The 20,690-nt window shown below is 42.7% G+C and overlaps 2 protein-coding genes across 7 annotated transcripts in view; one reads left to right on the top strand and one right to left on the bottom strand.

Moving 5' to 3' along the window:
- Positions 1–9,093, top strand: part of CLDN10 (claudin 10) — a 96,491-nt gene extending 87,398 nt beyond the window's left edge. For both annotated transcript variants that reach the window (XM_005305003.4, XM_005305002.4), the window contains exons 4-5: positions 7,605–7,712; positions 8,705–9,093. In XM_005305003.4, coding sequence (XP_005305060.3) covers positions 7,605–7,712; positions 8,705–8,831 — 235 coding nt within the window. In that variant the 3' untranslated portion in view covers positions 8,832–9,093. The remainder of the gene's footprint in view (positions 1–7,604; positions 7,713–8,704) is intronic.
- Positions 9,094–12,023: 2,930 nt separating this feature from the next.
- DZIP1 (DAZ interacting zinc finger protein 1) overlaps positions 12,024–20,690 on the bottom strand; it is a 76,945-nt gene continuing 68,278 nt past the window's right edge. For all 5 annotated transcript variants that reach the window (XM_042843677.2, XM_042843675.2, XM_042843678.2 and 2 more), the window contains 2 exons: positions 13,644–13,821; positions 12,024–12,858 (listed from right to left, as the gene is read on the bottom strand). In XM_042843677.2, coding sequence (XP_042699611.2) covers positions 12,776–12,858; positions 13,644–13,821 — 261 coding nt within the window. In that variant the 3' untranslated portion in view covers positions 12,024–12,775. The remainder of the gene's footprint in view (positions 12,859–13,643; positions 13,822–20,690) is intronic.

Genomic DNA, 20,690 nt, shown 5'->3' with positions numbered 1-20,690 from the left:
CTGGCCTGCGTCGAGTCTAGTACTGACAATAGAAATTATCCGCTGAACTGGGGATAAAGTTGATTTCTGCATGTTCAGGAGAAGGCCCAGTTCATTGAAGGTCGCTGCTATGAACCCGACTTACACCTCCACTTGCTCTCTGGAGCGGCCCTTGATCAGCCAGTCATCGAGGTACGGAAACTCCCGTACCTGTCACCTGCTCAGGAAAGGGGCCACGACCGCCATGCATTTGGTAAACACTTGAGGTGCCGCTGAGAGGCTGAACGGGAGGACTGTGAACTGGTAATGAATGTGGTTTACCACAAACTCCTGTGGGACGGAGTGATTGCAAAAATAAGCGTATTTTAGATCGAGGGTGGCATACCAGTCCCCTGGATCCAAGGAAGGGATGATGGAGGCCAAGGAGACTATGCAAAACTTCAGTTTCTTCATGAACTTGTTGAGATCTTGCAGGTCTAGGATAGGCCTGAGCCTGCTCTTGGCTTTCGGTATTAGGAAATATCGGGAATAGAAGCCCTTGCCCCTTAGCTCCTGAGGAACCTCTTCCACTGCCCCCAGTGATAAGAGCGAGTGCACCTCCTGTATGCGGAGTTGCTCGTGAGAAGAGTCCCTGAAGAGAGACAGGGAAGGGGGGTGGGAGGGATGAGAATTGGAGGGAGTATTCCCTTTTTACAGTGCCGAGCACCCAACGGTCCGATGTAATATGGGCCCATGCAGGGTAGAAAGGGGATGGTCGGCACAAGAAGGTAAGGTGGGGAGGATCCAGTGTTCGTACTGGTGCGCCATCCTCGAGCGCGCCTTCAAAAGACCTGGTTTTGGCCAGAGGATGGCTTCGACTGGCCAGAGCCCTGGCCTGAAGAAGGGTTAGGTCTCTTTCTGGAGTTTCTGTTCCTCTGCCAGGAGCCAAAACCACGGCGGAGGTTGTGGCCTAGCGGTCCTTGAGATGACTCTCTCCCAGACACTTCAAACACAAAGTGTGTGGGTCACTCTTGAGCATAGACTTGCCACAGTCCTCACAGGCTTTAAAACCTGGGGACCCAGGCATGCTCTGATGCCAGGAGAGAACGGGGGAGAGGAGGTACCCCGAACTAAACCTATAGACAACAAATTAATACTAACTGCTAACTATATGCAGAACAGGAAAAAGTTCACTGCTAAAAGTGGGGAAGCTTGCTGAAGCAAGAGAACGAATGTTCCAGCTAACCGTCACTGGCAGTAAGACAGAACTAAGGGGGTGGTGGGTCGGCAGGGCTTTTTATTGAGCGCCATGACAGCGCGACCCCATGAAGTGCCCAGGCCAACCCGACAGATACTGCTAGGGGAAAAGTTTTCTGGCTGCCATGCATGCAGCGCACACACACCCGATTGAAATTGACATGAGCAAGCACTCAAAGAAAAACTCTGTTGCTTAGGAATTCACCAACTCCTGCTACATATTCCTCCCCTGAAGTTGTAAGGTTCTGTTGGTGACAACACAGTTGGTGCTGTGGGGAGGACTGTGATACCATTAACTAAAAATAATGACACCAGGTGAGGAATAAGCAACATAATTTGAACTGGAAGAGTCTCACTCTATTCTTCTGCACTTCAGCAGAATAACAGCGTAGCAGGGTTCATAACAACTCCATACAGAGATGCAGGGACTGTGTTGACCCATCTTGATAGTAGGAAACAGAAATCTGCATAAAGCTGCCGGGTACCTTCTGCTGATTTATTGTGGCAGATACAGCTTGTTACTTCCAGCAGCATAGAGAGGTGGGAACAAATCTCTGGTCAGAGAGAATTAGTGGCAGAAACACGAAGGTCCTGCAGGAAACCCTAGGAACAGCCTTGCTTAGGGAGAAACCTCATGCTGAGTGTTATGTTCTGATCATGTGATTATTTGCATTACCAATGAAGTCAAACTCTAAAAGAGGGTAAAAGTCTGACCTTCTAGGGCACGTGTAGACTGTTTGGAGCAGAATGGGACAGCAACCTGCGCATGGGCAACGTTGATTGAACTTTTCCTAAGCCATCTCCAATAGATGGATCTCCCACTATATCTGTAATAATGATGTTTCCATAGCTGATTTTTCTAATGTTTACACCAAACAGTCCTTGCTGCAGTTTAAGTTCTATATCTTTAGCTATTCTTATTGACTAAGGAGAATAGCTTATCTGAATCCTCGGTACAACTTCACTTTTCATTTTTATAGAGTTGTCTCCCCTTAGCCGCCTTTTCTCTGTACTAATTATGCACCATATTCTTAACCTTTCCTCACAGGTCTTATTTTTCAAACCTTGTATCATGTTTGATGCTCTCCTCTGAGCTCTCTCCAATTTACCTATTTTTTTTAAAATGTGGTGCTCAGCTTCAATGCACTATTCCAAGAGTAAGTCAGTAATGAGTAAGCAGAATAATTAGCCTGATTGTTTTCACGTCGCTATTACAGCCCAGCGCAGCTTTTGCCTTTTTTCCAAAAGCATTGCTTTGTTGATTCTGTCAGTTTATACAATTCAGATCTTTCTTTTAAGTCCTACTGTTCCAAGAATCATTCCCCATTACATAGTTCTGAATTTAATTATTTCTTTCTGTACCAACCATATTTGCATTTGCCTTTAATTGAACCTTAGTTTATTAATTTGAATCTATTTCTCAATTTCTTTTTTAATTAAAATTATTTTATTAAAAAGGTGAAAGTATTATGTTCCTTCCCCTCCGCTTTTTTCTTTGAAACTGCTTAAGGCAAAGATAATAAAACATTAACCTACTACACCATACATTTATTATTTACTCACAACCAGATTAACATTCAAAGAACCTGGCTAAAGATTCTGGCTTGTTCACTGGGGAGCACGCCTCATCTGGGTACATTTTTCTTTGCTTAATTTAATCCTATATTACCTAGTCCTACCTTCTTGATTACATTAAATCTCTCTTGTTTAGTGTATCACATTTGAACACTTGTGGATGGTTTTCAGTTCATGACACAATTTACTGTAGTTGTTTAGCTCTACCTTTTTCATTCTTTTAGTTTTTCTGCAAAAAGTCAGTGCTTCCAGCCCCTTAAACACTTTATTGCACTTCTCTGAATTGTTCTTCACCAATTTCTCAGCAAACTGTATGAAGTTTATATGGTATTAGGGCCTGATCAAGCTCTCCTTGAAGTCACTTGAAAGACTGCCATTGATTTCAGTGGAAGTTGGATTGGGCCCTTACGAAGCCAGCTAGTTTAATTTCTAAAGAACAAAGATCCTATTTCATTTAAATATTCTTAACAACAAAACAAAAGGAAGGAAAACCAAAAATATTGAGACCTGTTTGTAAAGAAAGTGTTTTCAAAATTTTCAAGAGGCAACAAGGTATGTAATGGGTTTTAATATGGTACATAATGGAGTTCGGATGGCAAGCTTTGAGGTTGATTACTTAAGCACTGCAAAATTGGGATTAGATAAAATTAATTGTACTGTATAGAGGTTGATATGGTAGATTTTTCTTTTCCAACTAATTTCAAATAGGAGGAAGATAAATGACATTGAAAATTAGGCAGGAATGATTTAATACCGAATACTGGTGTAAGTCAAAAGAGCTCTTCTTTTGTAGAGACGTAGCGAAAGAATTTTGGGAAAATGCATTTTGTAACTAGAGATGAGGATTAAATAGAAATATCAGAGAACATTAGTGAGGAGACTAAAATCATTGGTATAAAGCCACATTGCACTATTGTGCCACCCCTTGGCCAGAAAAGAAACTATCTTTTTAGTTCAATGTGGGGGAGAAAAAGTTCTATTCTACTTTTGGGCAAAAGTGCAGGAAGATATCAATAAAAGAAATTACCACATACAGACAAACTATATGGATTGAAAAATCTTAGAGGAGAGCAGGAAAAGCAACTGCTCTATCCCTGAACTTAAAGTGATGCACAGTCATAATGTTATGGACTGGAATGTAGGCAGTCTTGCCAAGTAGTCAGGGCACGAGTCAGGTCTAGTGGGCGGAGCAGGCATCCAGGTTGAGGAATGAAGCTAAGGGTCAGCACCATAATCAACTGCTAGTTACCAGAGCCAGGGGTCAAGCCAGAGATCGAACCGGGAATCGAAGCTGAGGATCAGAGCAGAGGTCAGATGTCAAATACCAAAGCCAACGGTCAAGCCAGAGTCAGAGCCAGGACTCGTAACTGAGGCAGGAGGATAGGCAAGGATCAAGCACAGAGCAGAAGCACGGTGGAAACAGGGGCAAAGGCAGGAGCAGAGCGGGAATCAGGAACAGGGTTGGATGTAGGAAGCACGGTCCAATACAGCCACAATCAGAATCACAATCACCTTGTTGCAGCCTCAGACAAACTTCCTGTTCCTCCTTCTGGTTTAAATAGTGTAGTTGGACCAATCAGTGGAGCTGGACAATCCTCCAATCAGAGCTCCTGTGGGTGGTGCCTTATCGGGGCTATCATCCTGGTAGCTTCTTAGCCCAGATGCTTTCAGTAGCCACTGGGTAGAGGCCAGGATGGGACAACTGTCAAAACTTAGGACATCATTCATAAAACGTTTAGCATCTATCAGCTCTTTTAATGGTGATGAGACAGACCAAAGATATTAAACCCCCAAAGTGGTGGTGTCAGATTTATTAAAGCACATATTTCCAATTCTAGACCTGATATGTTGTTGGATTGTGGGGGTCTGTAGTCAGCATCTTAATTGTACAAAACAACTAAAGCAATATGTGTCTGAATTTTAAAGTACTGATTTAGTTTTGAACCCCATTTTAGATTTTCATTAAGGTTTTATCATTGTTTAGAAATATTTAAACAAGATATCAAGAAATGTATTTAACTATCTTGAAGTCTTGAATAAGTTTTCTCTTTTTACTGGATGGTTAATGATATGGATATTACAGAAAGTGTGTCTGGCATTCCTTTTTAATATGAGTGCTATAAGATGAGGAGTATAATTGTACTGGTGCATATTACATTGGTTTCGAGTGTCTTTTCCATCATACAGAATATTTTATCAAGTAAACGAGTTCTTACTATAGGTGTCAATTCTGGGTTGCACTGTTGCTGTTGAAATTTGGATATAATGTGACATTTCTACAATCAGCTTTATACTTAATGGGAGGAAGGAGAGAAGCAATAATACGAGGATGATGAAAGGGAGATATGGAAGGTCTAACCATTCCTTCATCCTCAGTCTTATCTGCTGATGGCCTGCTCTTGCCTCCCAGCTCTTCAAGGGAAGGTTGGCTCCTCTTCCACCATTTTTGCAGGGGGAAAGACAAGGAAGGACCACCATGCCGTGGTATTTCAGGGTCTGGATAACTTGTCTTTCCCAGTTCTCAATCTTCAGCACTGAAACTCAGAAATGTTTCTCTGGGTCCTGCGCTGGCCCCTTTAACTTTAAAGCATGCGGAGGTTCAGATGGCCTTGCGTGCACAGTGCTATTTACACATTTCCGTTCCAACACAAGGGAGACTTAAGAAAAACATCTTTACAAACAAGGGAAGGGATTACCAAATGCAGCAATAAAACCCACAAATATGAAACCAGCAAAGCATTAGACAATAACTTAATGAGGAACAATTACATGTGGTACAAAAAACAAACAAAAAGGTGGGTGAATTTAGATATGCCACCTGGCCACTTTCCATTTTGAACTACTACTGCTGTAGTTTTCTTTCGTAACAACTTACACGTTTCAATAAATCTGGTAAGAACATTAGTGCTGACATTCTTCTGTGTTATGGATCTGTGCTGTACCTTACATAATCTGAGTTTTGATTAGCATTCTTAGGTGCTACTGTAACACCAACAGACCCTGGTCATCAGCAGGTGGGATTGAACATGGCTCCTCTGGAGCTAAATGCATAAGCCTCTACTGCATGAGTGGAAAGCCACATGGCCCTTAGCTAAAGCTATAGCAGACTCATTAATCTCGAAGTGATCTCAATGCCACACCCAGGAGGTATGTGGGTTACACTATCATAATAATAACACATTTATGAAAACATTCAGGAGCTTCACAGAACAGTTTAAGGATATTTTCAGCAGTATGTTTCACTTCATATTAAAGTAGGCATTGTTGACATAGAAATAGTGTTCAGAATTAAAGCAAAAATCTTTTCTCTGCTTCACATCAAACAGGGGTTTCTATTGAACTGCCCTATTCATCAATGCAGATTGACTATAAGCTTCTCACACAGACTTCTTGAACATACAATCCGGATACCACAGCACTATTGGCGGGGGTGGGGAGGGAGGGTCCCTATTCCCTGTGCTGAGCTTTGAGGTTGGGATGTAGGTTTTAGGGCTTCCAATGGATGATTTAGAAGCTATAACGTTCACCCTGAGCCTGGTGGGGAAGCAGAAGTAACAGCTGGGAAGGGATGAGGAGACATCTGAGCCTGCAGCCTTTCTGAGCCAGATCATCTTAATGAAGAGGCCAGCCTTGGACTGAGAAATAGGGAAGGGGAGGACGAGCAGTAGATTAGAAGTGCTACCCCCAGTTCTGAGACTTCAGAGGTATAAATATAGTTATTCAGAACTACTAGAAGAGGGGAAAGATTCTCCTGTCTTCTTTTAGCTGTTCCTTTAAAACCCTCGGGCAACACTTCCTTGATCCAGGTTCCCTGCCTCTGGAGAGTCTGGGTCCTTCCCCTGATGACCTTCTTCTTCCCTGAATTTTACAATCTCCCTGAATTCCTCCAGATCCTGCTCCAGGATAGCTGGGTACATGAGGGTCTGTGAGACCACCAACCCCTACTATCCAGACACGCCCCCTTATCTCAAATTCTACGCCCCTCATGGGATACAGGCGCACATCACCCTGGATGTGGGGTAAATCATATCCACAACATCTCCCTTGCCTACCAGCTGTCTCCGACCATGGTCCAGCTGCACCTCGAGTCAATTAGCATTGTCATGGACACTCTATTGACCCACACCAGGATGGTCTATTTGGCAGTTCCTTTCTTCCTGACCTCACTGAAAGCCACATCCCACTATAGGAGGCAGGGCAGCAGCCTTCCTCACAGCAGGGGACAAATCCACATTAGTAGGGGAGGGATAGAAACTACCCTAGATATATGGGCCAAAGCTAGGGAAGCACGGAGCATCTGAAATCAGAGAGAAGCCTGGGCTTAGGGCTTACATTGGCGACTATGGTGTGGAGCAGAACTCTTGTCACTCAGACTCATGTAGTCTAAAGCAGTGTTTCTCAACCTTTTTGATACCAGGGACTGGCTTGCTGCTTTCCTAAACTGTGTCAGAAAGGTCTCAGGGACTGGCAACAGTCCATGGACTGGTCATTGAGCAATGCTGGTCTAGAGAGACCTACCTGGGCGAGGCGCTCTCAGGCTGGCTGTGCAGGCTGAAAAGTGTTGCAGAGAGACACATCTGAGCCTTAGGATCAGCATTCATTCACTGAGTAAAAGGAAAATACATGAGAAGAGAAATGGTATTTGTGGTTAGTTTGTTGTTCATTTTGCAATTATATCTGTGTTATGTATTGAAAGTTATTTAGCAAAATACGTTAATTTGTTTAGCTTGTTTGTATGTCACACACACACACTGTTAAATTCAGAACATATCCCAAGCAAACAATTTATTAACATATTTATGACTTTCCTGCAGGTATGAATTAGGAGCAGCTTTATTCATTGGATGGGCTGGAGCATCACTTTGCATAATTGGTGGCAGTATATTCTGCTTCTCAATAGCTGGAAACAGTAAATCCCCAAGGTACAGAACCTAAGTGATTGCACTTATTTTATTGAAATAAATCAATATACTAGCAAATTTGTGATTATTAAACATATAGAAAGGTAAGCTATACAGCTGGAGTTTGATTATGCTTCCAAAACAATTCTACAACCAGCTTTTGAAAAGAATTGTGTGAAAAAAAGAAAATAATAGAATTTAAAGTTAATGTTTTTCTTTTTAAGAAGTCATAACCAACATTCAGGAAAACCATTGTTTCAGATTGCATGTACTTATAAAGTTGCTACCATGTGTCAGAAACTGATAGAAAAGCAATCAGTTGCATAGTATAGCCAACATACCATATGGGTATTCTGAACAGATACATGTTGCCCCTTCATAATGGAAGTAACCTTAAATTACTTGACTGTTAGACAATGTACACCAGGGGTTGGCAACCTTCGGCACGCAGCCCATCAGGGTAATCTGCTGGCGGGCTGCAAGACATTTTCCGGACGTTGATTGTCTGCAGGCACGGGCCCCCCGCAGCTCTCACTGGCCACAGTTCGCTGTTCCTGGACAATGGGAGCTGCGGGAAGCGGTCCACCGTGCCTGCAGACAGTCAATGTCAGGAAAATGGCTCGCAGCCCGCAATCAGATTACCCTGATGGACCGCATGCCGAAGGTTGCCGACCCCTGATGTATACATTAATAGGGATGTAGACTGAAGAAGAGGAAGATGATGGAGGGGAACTATGAAAGGTAGTAGATTAGATGGAAACAGATGAGATTTAAGTTAGGGAGCAGGAGTCTCTGCTGCCCTAAACAGAATGTTTTAATGCATAGCCACTGAGGTGTTGGTCTTGATTGATCCTGTTCTACTGGTGAGAGGTGGCAAAGTGAAATTGATAATAGGTCTGGTTTTTGCTGGGAGAAAGCACATTTTTCCTAGTTTGAATATTTTTTACACACAAACATATAATTGTTACCTGTTCATAGAATGAGCTGTAAATGGATATTTTTTTGTCTTTCAGAATGGGGTACACATACAATGGAGCCACATCTGTGATGTCTTCTAGGACAAAGGTCCAAAATAGTGCAGCAGATTTTAAATCACCAAAAGGCCCTCCAAAGCACTTTGACAAGAATGCTTATGTTTAATTGTACTGTTCTAAGATACAAAGCCAGTTTTCAAATCAGTTTGTACAGTTCATTCACAGAGTGATTTCCAGATGAGTACCAGCATAATCACCACCAGGACAATGAATTTTTAAAATATTAACTTGCAGCATTTTACATATTGATGTAAATTTTCTTATACAATATTTTAAGATTTATGTTGGTGTTATATATAAATTATGTATCTGTAAATCACTTGCTGTTTTTGCTTTCTACAAAAAATAAATAGGATATTTACAGATAACAGTATGTCACCTACTTTATTTGTATGATATCAAATGCACAGTATCTAATGCAGTACACCACAGCAGCAGTATAGGAGCAGGTTCCAAAATAGGTTTAGTATTTGGAGGCAGAAGTCAAGTTTTGTGCAGCTCCCTATGTGAAATTTTTCACCAGTGAGAAACAGTCACTTAGAGCCTGATTTTCAGAAGTGCTAAGCACCTTGCAAGTCCAGTTGAAGTCAACAGGGGCTGAGGTGATCAGCAGCTCTGAAAATCAGGTCCTTATTTCTCCCTTAGGGTGCCAGTGAACAGAGGAACAGGTGTGGAGGGAGGCAAGAGCCAATTATTCACATCCCACAGAAGCAAGAGAGGGAAACAGTTAGGTAGAGCAAGAGTTTAGGGGCTGGGGGAACCAGGGCTGACTAGGGAGCCTAGAGAAGAGAGCTGTGTCCAGGATATTGGAGGGAGTCGGGGCAGACTGTGGGAGAGGGATGTGTTGAGTTTAAGGCAACTTGAAAGGAAATTTTGGGGGGCAGAGTGACAGCACCTGAGATCTTGGGGATTTGGGTGGAGGGCTGGGACAAGCGCCTCCATTCTGCTTTTCCCCACTTCAACTTGTATCCTCTGAGCCTGCCGCCATCCCGCCTCCAGCCTACCACTACCTCACCTGCCCCTCCCTCTGCTTGTCTCTGGTCCCCTTTTGTTCCTTATTGCAGCTGCTAGCAAGCCATTTGTTCTGCCAGTTGCTTACTCCTCCTGCAGACTGGCTAGGTTCCAGCAACCACCTGGCACCAGAATGGCCTCCAGCAGCCACTAGAAGTGATTACAGGAAAAATCTTGGCCAACGCCTGCCGACTACTTTGCAGGAGATTCCAGGATGGCAGTCGGAATGCGTGAGAGGGCCGCCGAATGCATGAATGTCACATGTAATTATTTGACGTGTGGCAGCCCTGCTGGATGATCTTGAATTAGTTAGGCAAACATTTTTAAGATCTCAGGTAACAGGGAGAGAGTGAGCAGCATTGTCTTTCTTTCCACTTGGAACGGTGACAATTTTCAAACAGTTATCTGTATGATGATTCAATAAGTCAGATTTATCTAATAAGAGATTATGAATGACCACAGCACACCTTTGGGACATATGCCCTATAATTAAAGCTCCATGTTTGTCATGGAGGTCACGGATTCCGTGACTTCTGCAGTTGGATGGTGCGCCTGGCCCGAGGGCCGCCTGAGCAGCTCAGGCAGCTCCCGGCCAGGTGCACCGGCTGCTGCTGGGGCAGTCTTGGGCCTTCCTACTACCCAGCAGCAGGAGTTTGGGTGTGTGTGTGGGGAGGGCTCAGGGGTGGGGCGCAGGGCAGTGCTTACCTGAGGGGGATCCCCAGAAAGGCAACAGGAACTTCCCTCCCTCAGCTCCTAGCTCCACGTGCTGCCTCTGTCCGCATGACCCACCCCTGCAGCTCCCATTGGCTGTGGTTCCCAACCAATGGGAGCTGCAGAACCAGGGCTTGGGGCAGAGCGGAGGCAGCATGTGAAGCTAGGGTCACCGCTTCCCAGGAGGCTGGTAGGGAGCCTGCCTCAGCCCCCCCCAAAGCCCTCCCAGACCATGACTCCCCCCCCCACGAACAGCCATGGCATCCCCCCTCCCCACACAGCACCTTCTGTGCCCCCAAGGCTGCACTTCCCCCCCAAGTTTTAGTCAGGGATATATAGTAAAAGTCATGGACAGGTCACGGGACATGAATTTTTGTTTACTGCCCGTGACTTTTACTAAAAATACCTGTGACTAAAACGTAGTCTTACCTATAATGAATTATAGTTTCTTCTTCAAAAATCAAACCCATACCTTTCTTGCGGTTTGGACAGGCAGAATGGCCATGGTCCAAATTCTAAATCTGATCTAAATCAGTTGGACCCATTTGTATTTTCCTTTTTTCTCCAAGGCTTTTTTTTCATATCAAAGTAGGTAGGCATTAGTTTCAGCTGTGCAGTTCACATTCAATCCACAATGATCTTATTTCATGTTAAGCTTACCTATAAGATGTTCTTCCTGACATCGGGGCCACTCCCGCAGTCCTTTATTCAGGTTAGGGCTTATTCTCGTTAAAAAGCTCTACTGAAGCAAATGGAACTGACATGACTACAGAGCACATGACTACAGACTCATAAGGAAGTGTCTGCAGTGTTAGGTGCACATTTAGAAGTGCCTTTAAATGATTATTCCAGCAATGGAGCCAAGTCTGTCCTGATTTTCTCCCTGTGCAACCCCAAGGAAGATGGAGCCCCAGCCTACTGCCACCGAAGTCAATAACAAAATTCCCATTGACTTAAATAGGAGCAGGACCGGGTGTAGGATAAATCACTCACTACTTAGTGCAGTGGTCTGCAAACTTTTCATATCGTGCCCCCTTGCCCCTGTCTGCGCCACCTCCTGGGAGCTGGTCTGCGACCTGGGGGAAGGGGGAAATGGGGGAAAGGGGACTGAGGCTGGGACCGGGCTGTGGGCAGAGCGGGACTGGGTGGTGCTCCCTCCCTGCCCTCCGTGGGAGCTGGCCCGGGCCCTGCTCCACCCCCTTGAACATTCCCCTGCGTCTCTTTAGGTGGCGCGCCCCACAGTTTGGGGACCACTGACTTATTGAGATGTATTGATTCTCAAAGATGAAGTCACCACCAACAACAAAAATTGAAGGCCCTCAGGGTTTCAGTGAACCAATTTTTGGGGGCAAGAGGATAAATATATACAATATATCCTCAATAATCCTAGTTTTTAAAAACTCAACATAATAGAAAAAGAGTAGCTTGTATTACATTGTAATTACATAAAAAAATAGGACACATCTAAAAATACAGGACTGATCACTCAAGCTTTTTAAATTTAGTGTTTTATTACTATTTAAATTCAAAAGCAGCTAAGTCTTTGTTTATGAAGGCAGCTACCTTGAGAAATGAATGCAACTGCAAGAGAAAAAGTTTATTGAATATAAAAACAAAAACAAAAAAAAAACAAATAAGTGTTCAATACTACATCTGTACCTTTCTTGTTCCCATTCAAGTTGTCTAGCTATATTTTTATAATTTGAAGTTTTATATGAATACACATTAAAACCTATTCTAATAAGTAAAGCAGAAACACTTTCCCAGTATTAAGTTTCAAGGCATACACCAACAAATTTGTAAACTATACCATTTTTCAGCCTCTGACACTTACTTTAAATCATGCTGGGAAATGTTAACATTTTAATACAAAGAAAAAGTTTATTTAAAATGTTCACATTTTTATATAAAATTCAGGATAAAATATAAAAAATATTATACATTTTTTTAAAAGGCTTTAAAAATACTGATAAGTAACATTCTGCAGGAAACGTCAATGCTTCTGGGCTTTTTTAGAAACTGGTTTCAGTCTTACAAAGAAACAACAGGGAGAAATCCTGGCCCCAGTGAAGTTCGTGGGAGTTTTGCCACTGACTTCAATTCGGCCAGGATTTCACCCCAAGTTTCTAAATACTGAGGGGCTAATTACATGTGTGTAAATACCCTTGTAAACTGCTCAAGGTCAAAAGACACAAGCGTTTTGTAAACAATCTTCCTTGTTATTAATGTACAATTGAAAAAAATGAATAGGAGTCAGAATCTTTTAGACAGGGTCTTTAACTCTGTATTATGATCTAACAGAAATGTCTGCCATTTTGAATTGAACAGTTATATATCTGAAGAGTCACTCCAATCAGTTACAGTGACTAAACTGCTTTTTAAGGTGCTTGTTGTATCAGCATCATGAAATCCTGTTAACAAAATAAATAAAAAAAATGAATTAGATGATAAAACTAAATTACAATCAATCATAATTCAGCATTATTTTCCTTCCAACTGACACACAGGGTGAAATAAGGCCCCACTGAAATCAATTACAAAACTTCTATTGACTTCAACGGGGCCAGGATTTCACCCACAGGAGGAAAATTATAAATAGCTATATATGAAGACTGCTTCCCTCATTACAGTAGGGACCATGATACTAGCTGTCAGTGCTAATACTGCAGGCCTTTCTGAAAATGATCTATGTATCTTTTCTACACATAAAAATGACAATTTTAAAGTCCAATATCTTGGAACTGTCCAGGGCTAGAAGTAATTGTTTGTATCCCCCACAGGAAAGATAAGAATCTCTCCTTTCCAGTGGTATAAAGCTCCCTTTTCAGCCTGAGTCACAAGATATAAATCTTAAACTGCCAGAGGTCAAAGACTTAATATTATTCTCAAACCAGGTAATTTAGGGGGGAAATTCCACGTTTGGGAGGGGAAGGAGATATATTTTTTCAGACAGGTTATTTTAAAAAAGGATGGCAGCAGCTTGAAGGTACTCAGAGTCTTGGAATATTAGAATAAATTTTGTATCTTTTTTTATATACTGATGACAAAATAACTTTTTAAAAAGTTATTTAGTTTCCATTGTAATTAGATATTGTGACTAAAACATTTTTATACTACACTTAAGTTTTTCTTTAACGATGGCAGGTGCTTAAATCCAATTTTCCCCTCAAATACTGTAAATGTTTGAATATGTTACCTTCCTCCTTAGGCATATTTGCCTTAGGAACACCCCAGGCATGTACCATTGATGCAGTATTTGATTCATTATTCTTTTGAACTGCAGTTCCCTTCCGCCCTCTCTCGTCTTTTGCTAATAAACAATTTTCTTCTTCTACAGATGATATATCCCAGTCATCATCATCAACTTCTGTGAACTAATAGGAAAAGAAAAAACATAAGGTTTTTTTCTGTTAAGGAAGGGTTGTTGTTTTTTTATTTTCTGGAGTTCTTCTAAAGGTAGAATTGTTCATAAATCTACTTATGAAGATTTAGGAGCAGATTAGGAAGGGGAACTGGAAATGTGTGGAAGTGAAACCCTTCTAAAAGGTCCCGTGGTGCACATGCATCAAGGGCTGTATAGTCCTGTGTCATAGCACCTTACTTTTATGTTCCATTTCTTTTTACACCTACATACATATACACACACACACTTTTAACCTATGAATATGCTGAATGCAGAAAGTTATGTTAATTCACTGTTAGAGTTGCACAATTAAAAATAATAAAAAGTGAAAAGAACTGAAAAAGTTAAAGGGCCAAATGCTAAACCAGTGGAAATCAGCACAGTTCTATTGTACCAAGCAAGACTGATTTACACCAGCTGAGGACCTAATGCAAAGATCACACTACAATGTTAGCTTGCACATCAAGTGTGTTTTATGGTATACCTGGCCTAACATAATGAATCTTGACTGGGATTCGTAGGCACTACCACAGTATAAATACTTCATTATTAATAAATAGCATGTTAATTTAAATATTAGATGATATTACTTATAAGAAAAACAAATGAACACATTATATGCTATACATGCAACTTGGCAGAGTTTAGATTGCTGCAAAAACTTATTTGCTTTTCTTGACTTGTTTTTCAATTATGCAACCTTAACAATGTATTAAGGGTTTTTTAACATTCAAATTCCTTTCTTTAAAGGGAAGTAAGGGGGAAGAGAGCGTTGAGAAAAAGGGGGGGGGGAAGGATTAAACATAACTGAGTTAAATATTCATAGGAGTTCTCTATATCTAAATTTTGGCATGGTGCCTATCTTTGTAGTATCTTCCCTCCCTAAGAATTAAAAACACACATAATATCAATCTCTCCCTTGCTTCCTAGTAGGTAGGTGTTAGCTTTTCTTTATTAGAATACTGGGCTTGACCAATAAGGAGGAATTGGTTGCGAATCTGAAGGTGGAAAGCAATTTGGGTGAAAGTGATCATGATATGATAGATTTAATGACTTTAAGGAAAGGGGAAAAAAGTGAGAGCTGCAGAATAAGGAGAATGACTTCAAAAAAGCAGACTTTAACAAACTCAGAAAACTGGTAGGTAAGGTCCCACAGGAAGAAAATTGAAGGGAAAAAGGAGTTCAGGAGACCTGGCAGTTTCTCAAGGAGACAATATCAAAGGCACAACTGCAAACTATCCCAGTGTGAAGGAAAAATAGGAAGAACAGTAAGGGGCCAATATGTCTCCATGAGGAACTCTTTAGTGACTTGAAAATCAAAAAGAAATCTATGAAAAGTGGAAACATGGACAAAATCAGAAAGGTTAAGGGACAAAATCAGTTAAACCCAGCAAGGGACATAAAAGGCAATAAGAAGAGGTTCTATAATACATTAGGAGCATCAAAAAGTCTTAAGGAAAATGTAGGTCCTCCATTTATCAGGGAAGGAGAGCTAATAACTAATGACATCAAGAAGGATGAGGTGTTTAATACCTATTTTGCTTCAGTCTTCACTAAAAAGGTTGATGGTGATCAGATATTGTTAATATTAATTATTTTGAGTAAGTCAAAATAGGGAAAGAACAGATTAAAGAATATTTAGATAAAAGTTAACTTAAGAACGGTCATACTGAGTCAGACCAAACGTCCAACTAGCCCAGTATCCTGAATACTGTCCAATGCCAGGTGCCCCAGAGATAATGAATGGAACAGGTAATCATCAAGTGATCCACTGCCCTGGCACCCATTCCCAGCTTCTGGCAAACAGAGGCTAGAGACACCATCCCTGCCCATCCTGGCTGATAGCCATTGATGGACCTATCCTCCATGAATTTATCTAGTTCTTTTTTGAACCATGTTATAGTCTTGGCCTTCACAATATCCTCTGGCAAAGACTTCCACAGGTTAACTGTGCGCTGTGTGAAGAAATAATTCCTTTTGTTTGTTTTAAACCTGCTACCTATTAAATTCATTTGGTGACCCCTAGTTCTTGTGTTATGAGAAGGAGTAAATAACACTTCCTTATTTAAGTTAGCTGTATTAAGTCAGCAGGGCCTGATGAAATTCATCATAGGGATGAATTTAAGAAATTAAGGAACTAGCTGAAGCAATCTCAGAACCATTAGTGATTATCTTTGAGAACTCCTGGAAGATAGGAAAGGTTCCACTGGACTGGAGAAGGGCAAACTTTAGAGTGTTTTAAATATTTGTTACAGGGATTATTTTTCTACATCCCTTTGCTTCTAAAGCCAAACTCCCCTAGGACTATGTCTAATGATACCGGGCTCTGTACAAGGACTTAAAAACCTTTAAATATACCCTAAACTAGCTTTTCAATACCCTGATTGTGACAATTTTATGCTCTGATATATTGGGCCCTTGCAGGACTAGCCCTAATAAATTGGAAACACACTTTGGAAATAACATTGGGCACTTTCTTCAACATTACCTCATCCAGACAGATGGTAGTGAAGGGGAATAGATGACAGATTGCAAATCCTCTAACCTACAGGCAGAGACAATTGAATAAAAGACCATCTTGATGGTCTCTCATAATAAGGGAACTAAGCATAAGGGTTTGGAATAAGGAGGTAAAGTTGCCTCAGTATCAATTTTAAATATTAGGAGAGAACCTCTTCTTGGTCCAGACCATCCATTTCCCTATCATCATGAAGAATCTACAGAATAAAGGAATGGGAACCTATAGACTGAAACTCAATTTTGTCCTGAATGGCTCAGAATGCTGAAGTCTGCCCTTTAGGGATACTCTAAGCCAATTCATTTTCTGCCCTACCCATCCAATTAATGTTAGGATCTGAGATGTCAGAAAGACATACACTTTTGAGAAGCACCATTTGGAGAACATCTTCCAGGAATGGTAGAAAAAATTGTTACTAACATTTCTCTAACTGTTGTTCTTTGAGATGTGTTGCACATGTCCACTCCAATGTAGGTGTGTACACACTCAGAGCACAGTTGCCGGCATTTTTTCCCTTAGTGGTATCTGTTGGGTCAGCTCTAGTGCCCCCTGGTGTTGTGAGATTATAGTGTTGGTATAAAGAGCCCTACTAACCCTGCTCCTCTTCAGTTTCTTCTTGCCGACGGTCTCCGAGAGAGGGGATGGACGGAGGGTTTTAGAACAGCCATGTGCAACACATCTCAAGAACAACAGTTACAGAAAGGTTAGTAGCAGTTTTTTCTTCTTCAAGTGCTTGCACATGTCCATTCCAATGTAGGGGACTCACAAGCAGCTGCACTGGAGGTGGGTTCGGAGATTAAGGACATGCCGACTGTAACAGCTCGACCAAAGCCAGTATCATCTCTGGCCTGTTGCGTAATGGCGTAGTGTGTCTTGAACATATGAACTGACAACCAAGTTGCCTCCCTGCAGATGTCTTGAATTGGAATTTGTGCCAAAAAAGCGATAGAGGAGGCTTGAGACCTTGTAGAATGTGCCATTAGGTTAGCCGGGGGCAGAATATACGCAAGCTTGTAACATGCTCTGATACACAAAGTAATTCACGACCAGAGTCTCTGTACAGAAATGGGGAGCTCTTTCATTCTTTCCGCTATCGCTATGAATAGCTGAGTAGATCTGCAGAATAGTTTGGTTCTTTGTATGTAAAAAGACATCATGGATCTGATGGCCAGGTGCCCAGTGGTACTGAAGAACTCAGTGCCAAGGTGGGGTAAGAACGGCCTGAGGAGCAGCTGGGTTGGCTGCGTCTATGGGGGGAATACGATCCCTCTTCTAAGTCCAATGATTATGAGCTGCGCTGCAGAGACCAGGGTGGTTCCATGCCACTCGGTGCCAGAGAGGGTTGCCGAAGAGATCATGCAGCTGTCAGTGAGGGTGATCCCTAGGAAAGCTGTCGCGGTACTAGGTGCGGAGCTGGTGGTGATTCCTTTACAACTGTGGGCACCAGAGGTGTTGGGGCCTGACTCTCTGGTGAGGGTTAGAAGGTCCCTTGTCGCAGTGAAGGCTTCGGGAGTCAATGGCACCATAAACTGGCTGGTGCGCTGACCCATAGTAAGTGTCACAGTGCTTTGGGTGTGGGTACCTGACAGTGAGGCTCCTGGGATGAAGAGTGGCCCCCCATGGGTCTCGCTCTCTCCCTAGTCCTTCGGCACCAGAAATCTGCTCTTCTCCTGGTGCTTGTGGTGTTTCTTCTTGGGCACCAACAAAAATGATCGGTGCCAGGAGACTCGGATTGATGGAGGAATACTCTGCACTGAGGCCGAGGTACTCGATGCCGATGCCAAGTCCAAGCGCAGCTCCAAGGCTAGTTTTAGGGCCGTCTCCATGAGGAAGACCTTCAATCAAGCAGCTTGGTCGTTCTGAATCTGGGGCTTAAACTCCTTGCAAATTTGGCAGTGGCCTTTCCTATGAGCTTCCCCTTAGCACTTGAGTCAGCTCAAGTGCAGGTCACTCAAAGGCATAGACTTACTGCACAAAGCGCAAGGTTTGAACTCCATGACCAAGGCATAACTCAGATTGGGACGGTGGACAACCCTGCAATCTAAGAGCGGAGGAGTCCAAACTATCTAGAAACTACTAAAAACAACAACTATTTACACTAAAAACTGAGAGGAAAACCACTAAGAGGAGGATTGCCTAGGCAATGAGGGTTCCAACAACTGTCACGGGCAGCAAGAAGGAACCGAAGGCGAAGGGGTCGGCAGGGCCCTTTATACCAACACTATGAATGCACGTCAGGGGGCACTACAGTTGACCCAACGGATACCACAAAGGGAAAAAATTCTGGCAACTATGCTTGGGGTGCACATACATCTACACTGGAATGGACATGTGCAAGCACTCAAAGAAGAACTTACCTTCACATTACTGACTTTCAATAAGTGAAAAGGATTTGGACTACCCTGGTCGTTAAGCTCAGGTGAGCTACAGAGACCCTTTCAAGAACCAGATTTTCAGGATGAGTTTTTGTGGGGCACTTAGAAGAAGCTGTAGGCAGGATTAAAGTTTGGAGGACTGGGAAACTTCTGATTTATTTTTATGAAAAGGTGTTACTCAGTTTTCCCTTTGTACTGTTAGCAACTGGGTATGAAGGGGTTAAGTTCTTTCAGGAAACAGAAGCAATTAATGACTTAGGAGGAAGTGTGGGTATCCTCAAGTAGGTCACAAAGGAGTCAGAGGTGCAATTACCTCAGGAACTGTGACAAGAAGGCCTGAATTTACGTGGTCTTTGGCTTAGCAAGGCCAGTGAATGGGAAGGAAGTCCAAAGACTCTGGATGGAAAATGCTTTCAATGCCCAGGCTGCCATCTCTGAATCTGTTGCAAAACTTCTGCTACTGAGTATTGCTCTTCATCTTGGCATATCTGATAAAACAATAATTTTTAATGACCACTCTCCTAGTTGCTTCTCCACTAAGTGTGATACCCACAAAGCTTGGATATGGGATTCTGCCCATAGCCTGAATTCTGATGACCCTTCAACTCCCCGGAACTTGTTGATATAAGCAACGTGTGCCATGCTGTCTGCTCGCATCAAGACAGAAAGAGTGCATATATAATCCCTTAAGGTGAAGGACCTTTAAGAGCTCCTGGGCAATGACATGGTACTGCTTGCCCTTCTTGGTCAAGGTCTCTTAAGCTGATTCTGATTGTATTGCTGTTACACAATAACTGCAACTAAAGCCAGAAGGAAAACATGTGGAACAAGAGTTCATTAACAGTAACCACTTCAGGAAATGGAATTCCCATTCATTTCAGGGAGGAGTGATACAGTGTCCAAAGAAAATGATGGATCTTAAACATTCTCCTTTCTGACTCCACTGAGCTAGGAAGGAAGTGTTACTAAGCTCCATGGCACTAGTTTAATGATGAATAACATGATCCCCTGCATATGTATCTCTGAAGGGACATGCCCACCCACTGGCCAGGAGGAGGCTAATGAGCTCCTCTGGGCCTGTGCTGCACTAATGAAGCCCAGCTGCACAGCTTGTTCCTCCTGGAGAAGGAGGAGGGGCTTAAAAGGGGAAGCTTACCATAGGAAAGGCCAGTGACCACGAAGAAGGCTGCTACACGCAGAGACTGATAGGAACAGAAGCAGGCCAGTCAAGGAGGAGACAGCCACGGAACACGCCAGAGCCACCTCAGCTGACAGCAAAGCAACACGCCCCAGGAAGAGGGGTAGGAGGTAAACCCTGCGAAGGGGCAATAGACTTTCAGAAACTGAGTCCGTAAAGCCCTATCCAATGGCTGTCTGAGAGACTGACCCCTGTTCCAGCCAGACTTTCCTCTCTTGAAGGGGAAGGGAGGAAGAAGAACCAGTCCTCTGCCAGGGAGCAACTGCCCCAGAGAACTCCCCACACGTGCAGCCACTGGGGGAGTAGATAGGGTAAATCTCCCTTGCCAAAGCTTAGAAAACACTGTGATTTGAGCTGCCAGAACTATTGTCTTGGTGTCTTCTCCAAGTTGATCACAAATCCCAAGCTTGAAATAAGTGACGTTCTAATATCTACTGCTGATTTTTTCCTTAGAGTAACTTGGGATCTCACAAAACAGTTGTTTGGATAAAGACCATTGTGTCTCAGAGCTTTCATTCCACTACAAAGCATGACTGGGAAGACATGGAACTGATGAAAGCCTGAAGGGCAAAGAGCAGCACTGATAATGATCTGGAGCTTGGACCAACTGCAGACACAGCACACTGATATCAGTGAGAGATCTGCTGGAGTTTGAGCACGGCCTGTAGTCCTAAATATCTATACCAACATATAGATAATAATTAGAAAAGGAATTCGGTACTCTTCAGAGACTGAGTTTGACACCTCTG

The sequence above is a fragment of the Chrysemys picta genome, chromosome 1, assembly GCF_011386835.1.
Source record: "Chrysemys picta bellii isolate R12L10 chromosome 1, ASM1138683v2, whole genome shotgun sequence".
Taxonomy (NCBI): domain Eukaryota; kingdom Metazoa; phylum Chordata; order Testudines; family Emydidae; genus Chrysemys; species Chrysemys picta.
Note: the sequence above shows the minus strand (reverse complement) of the source record. Positions and strands in the feature narration are given on the sequence as shown.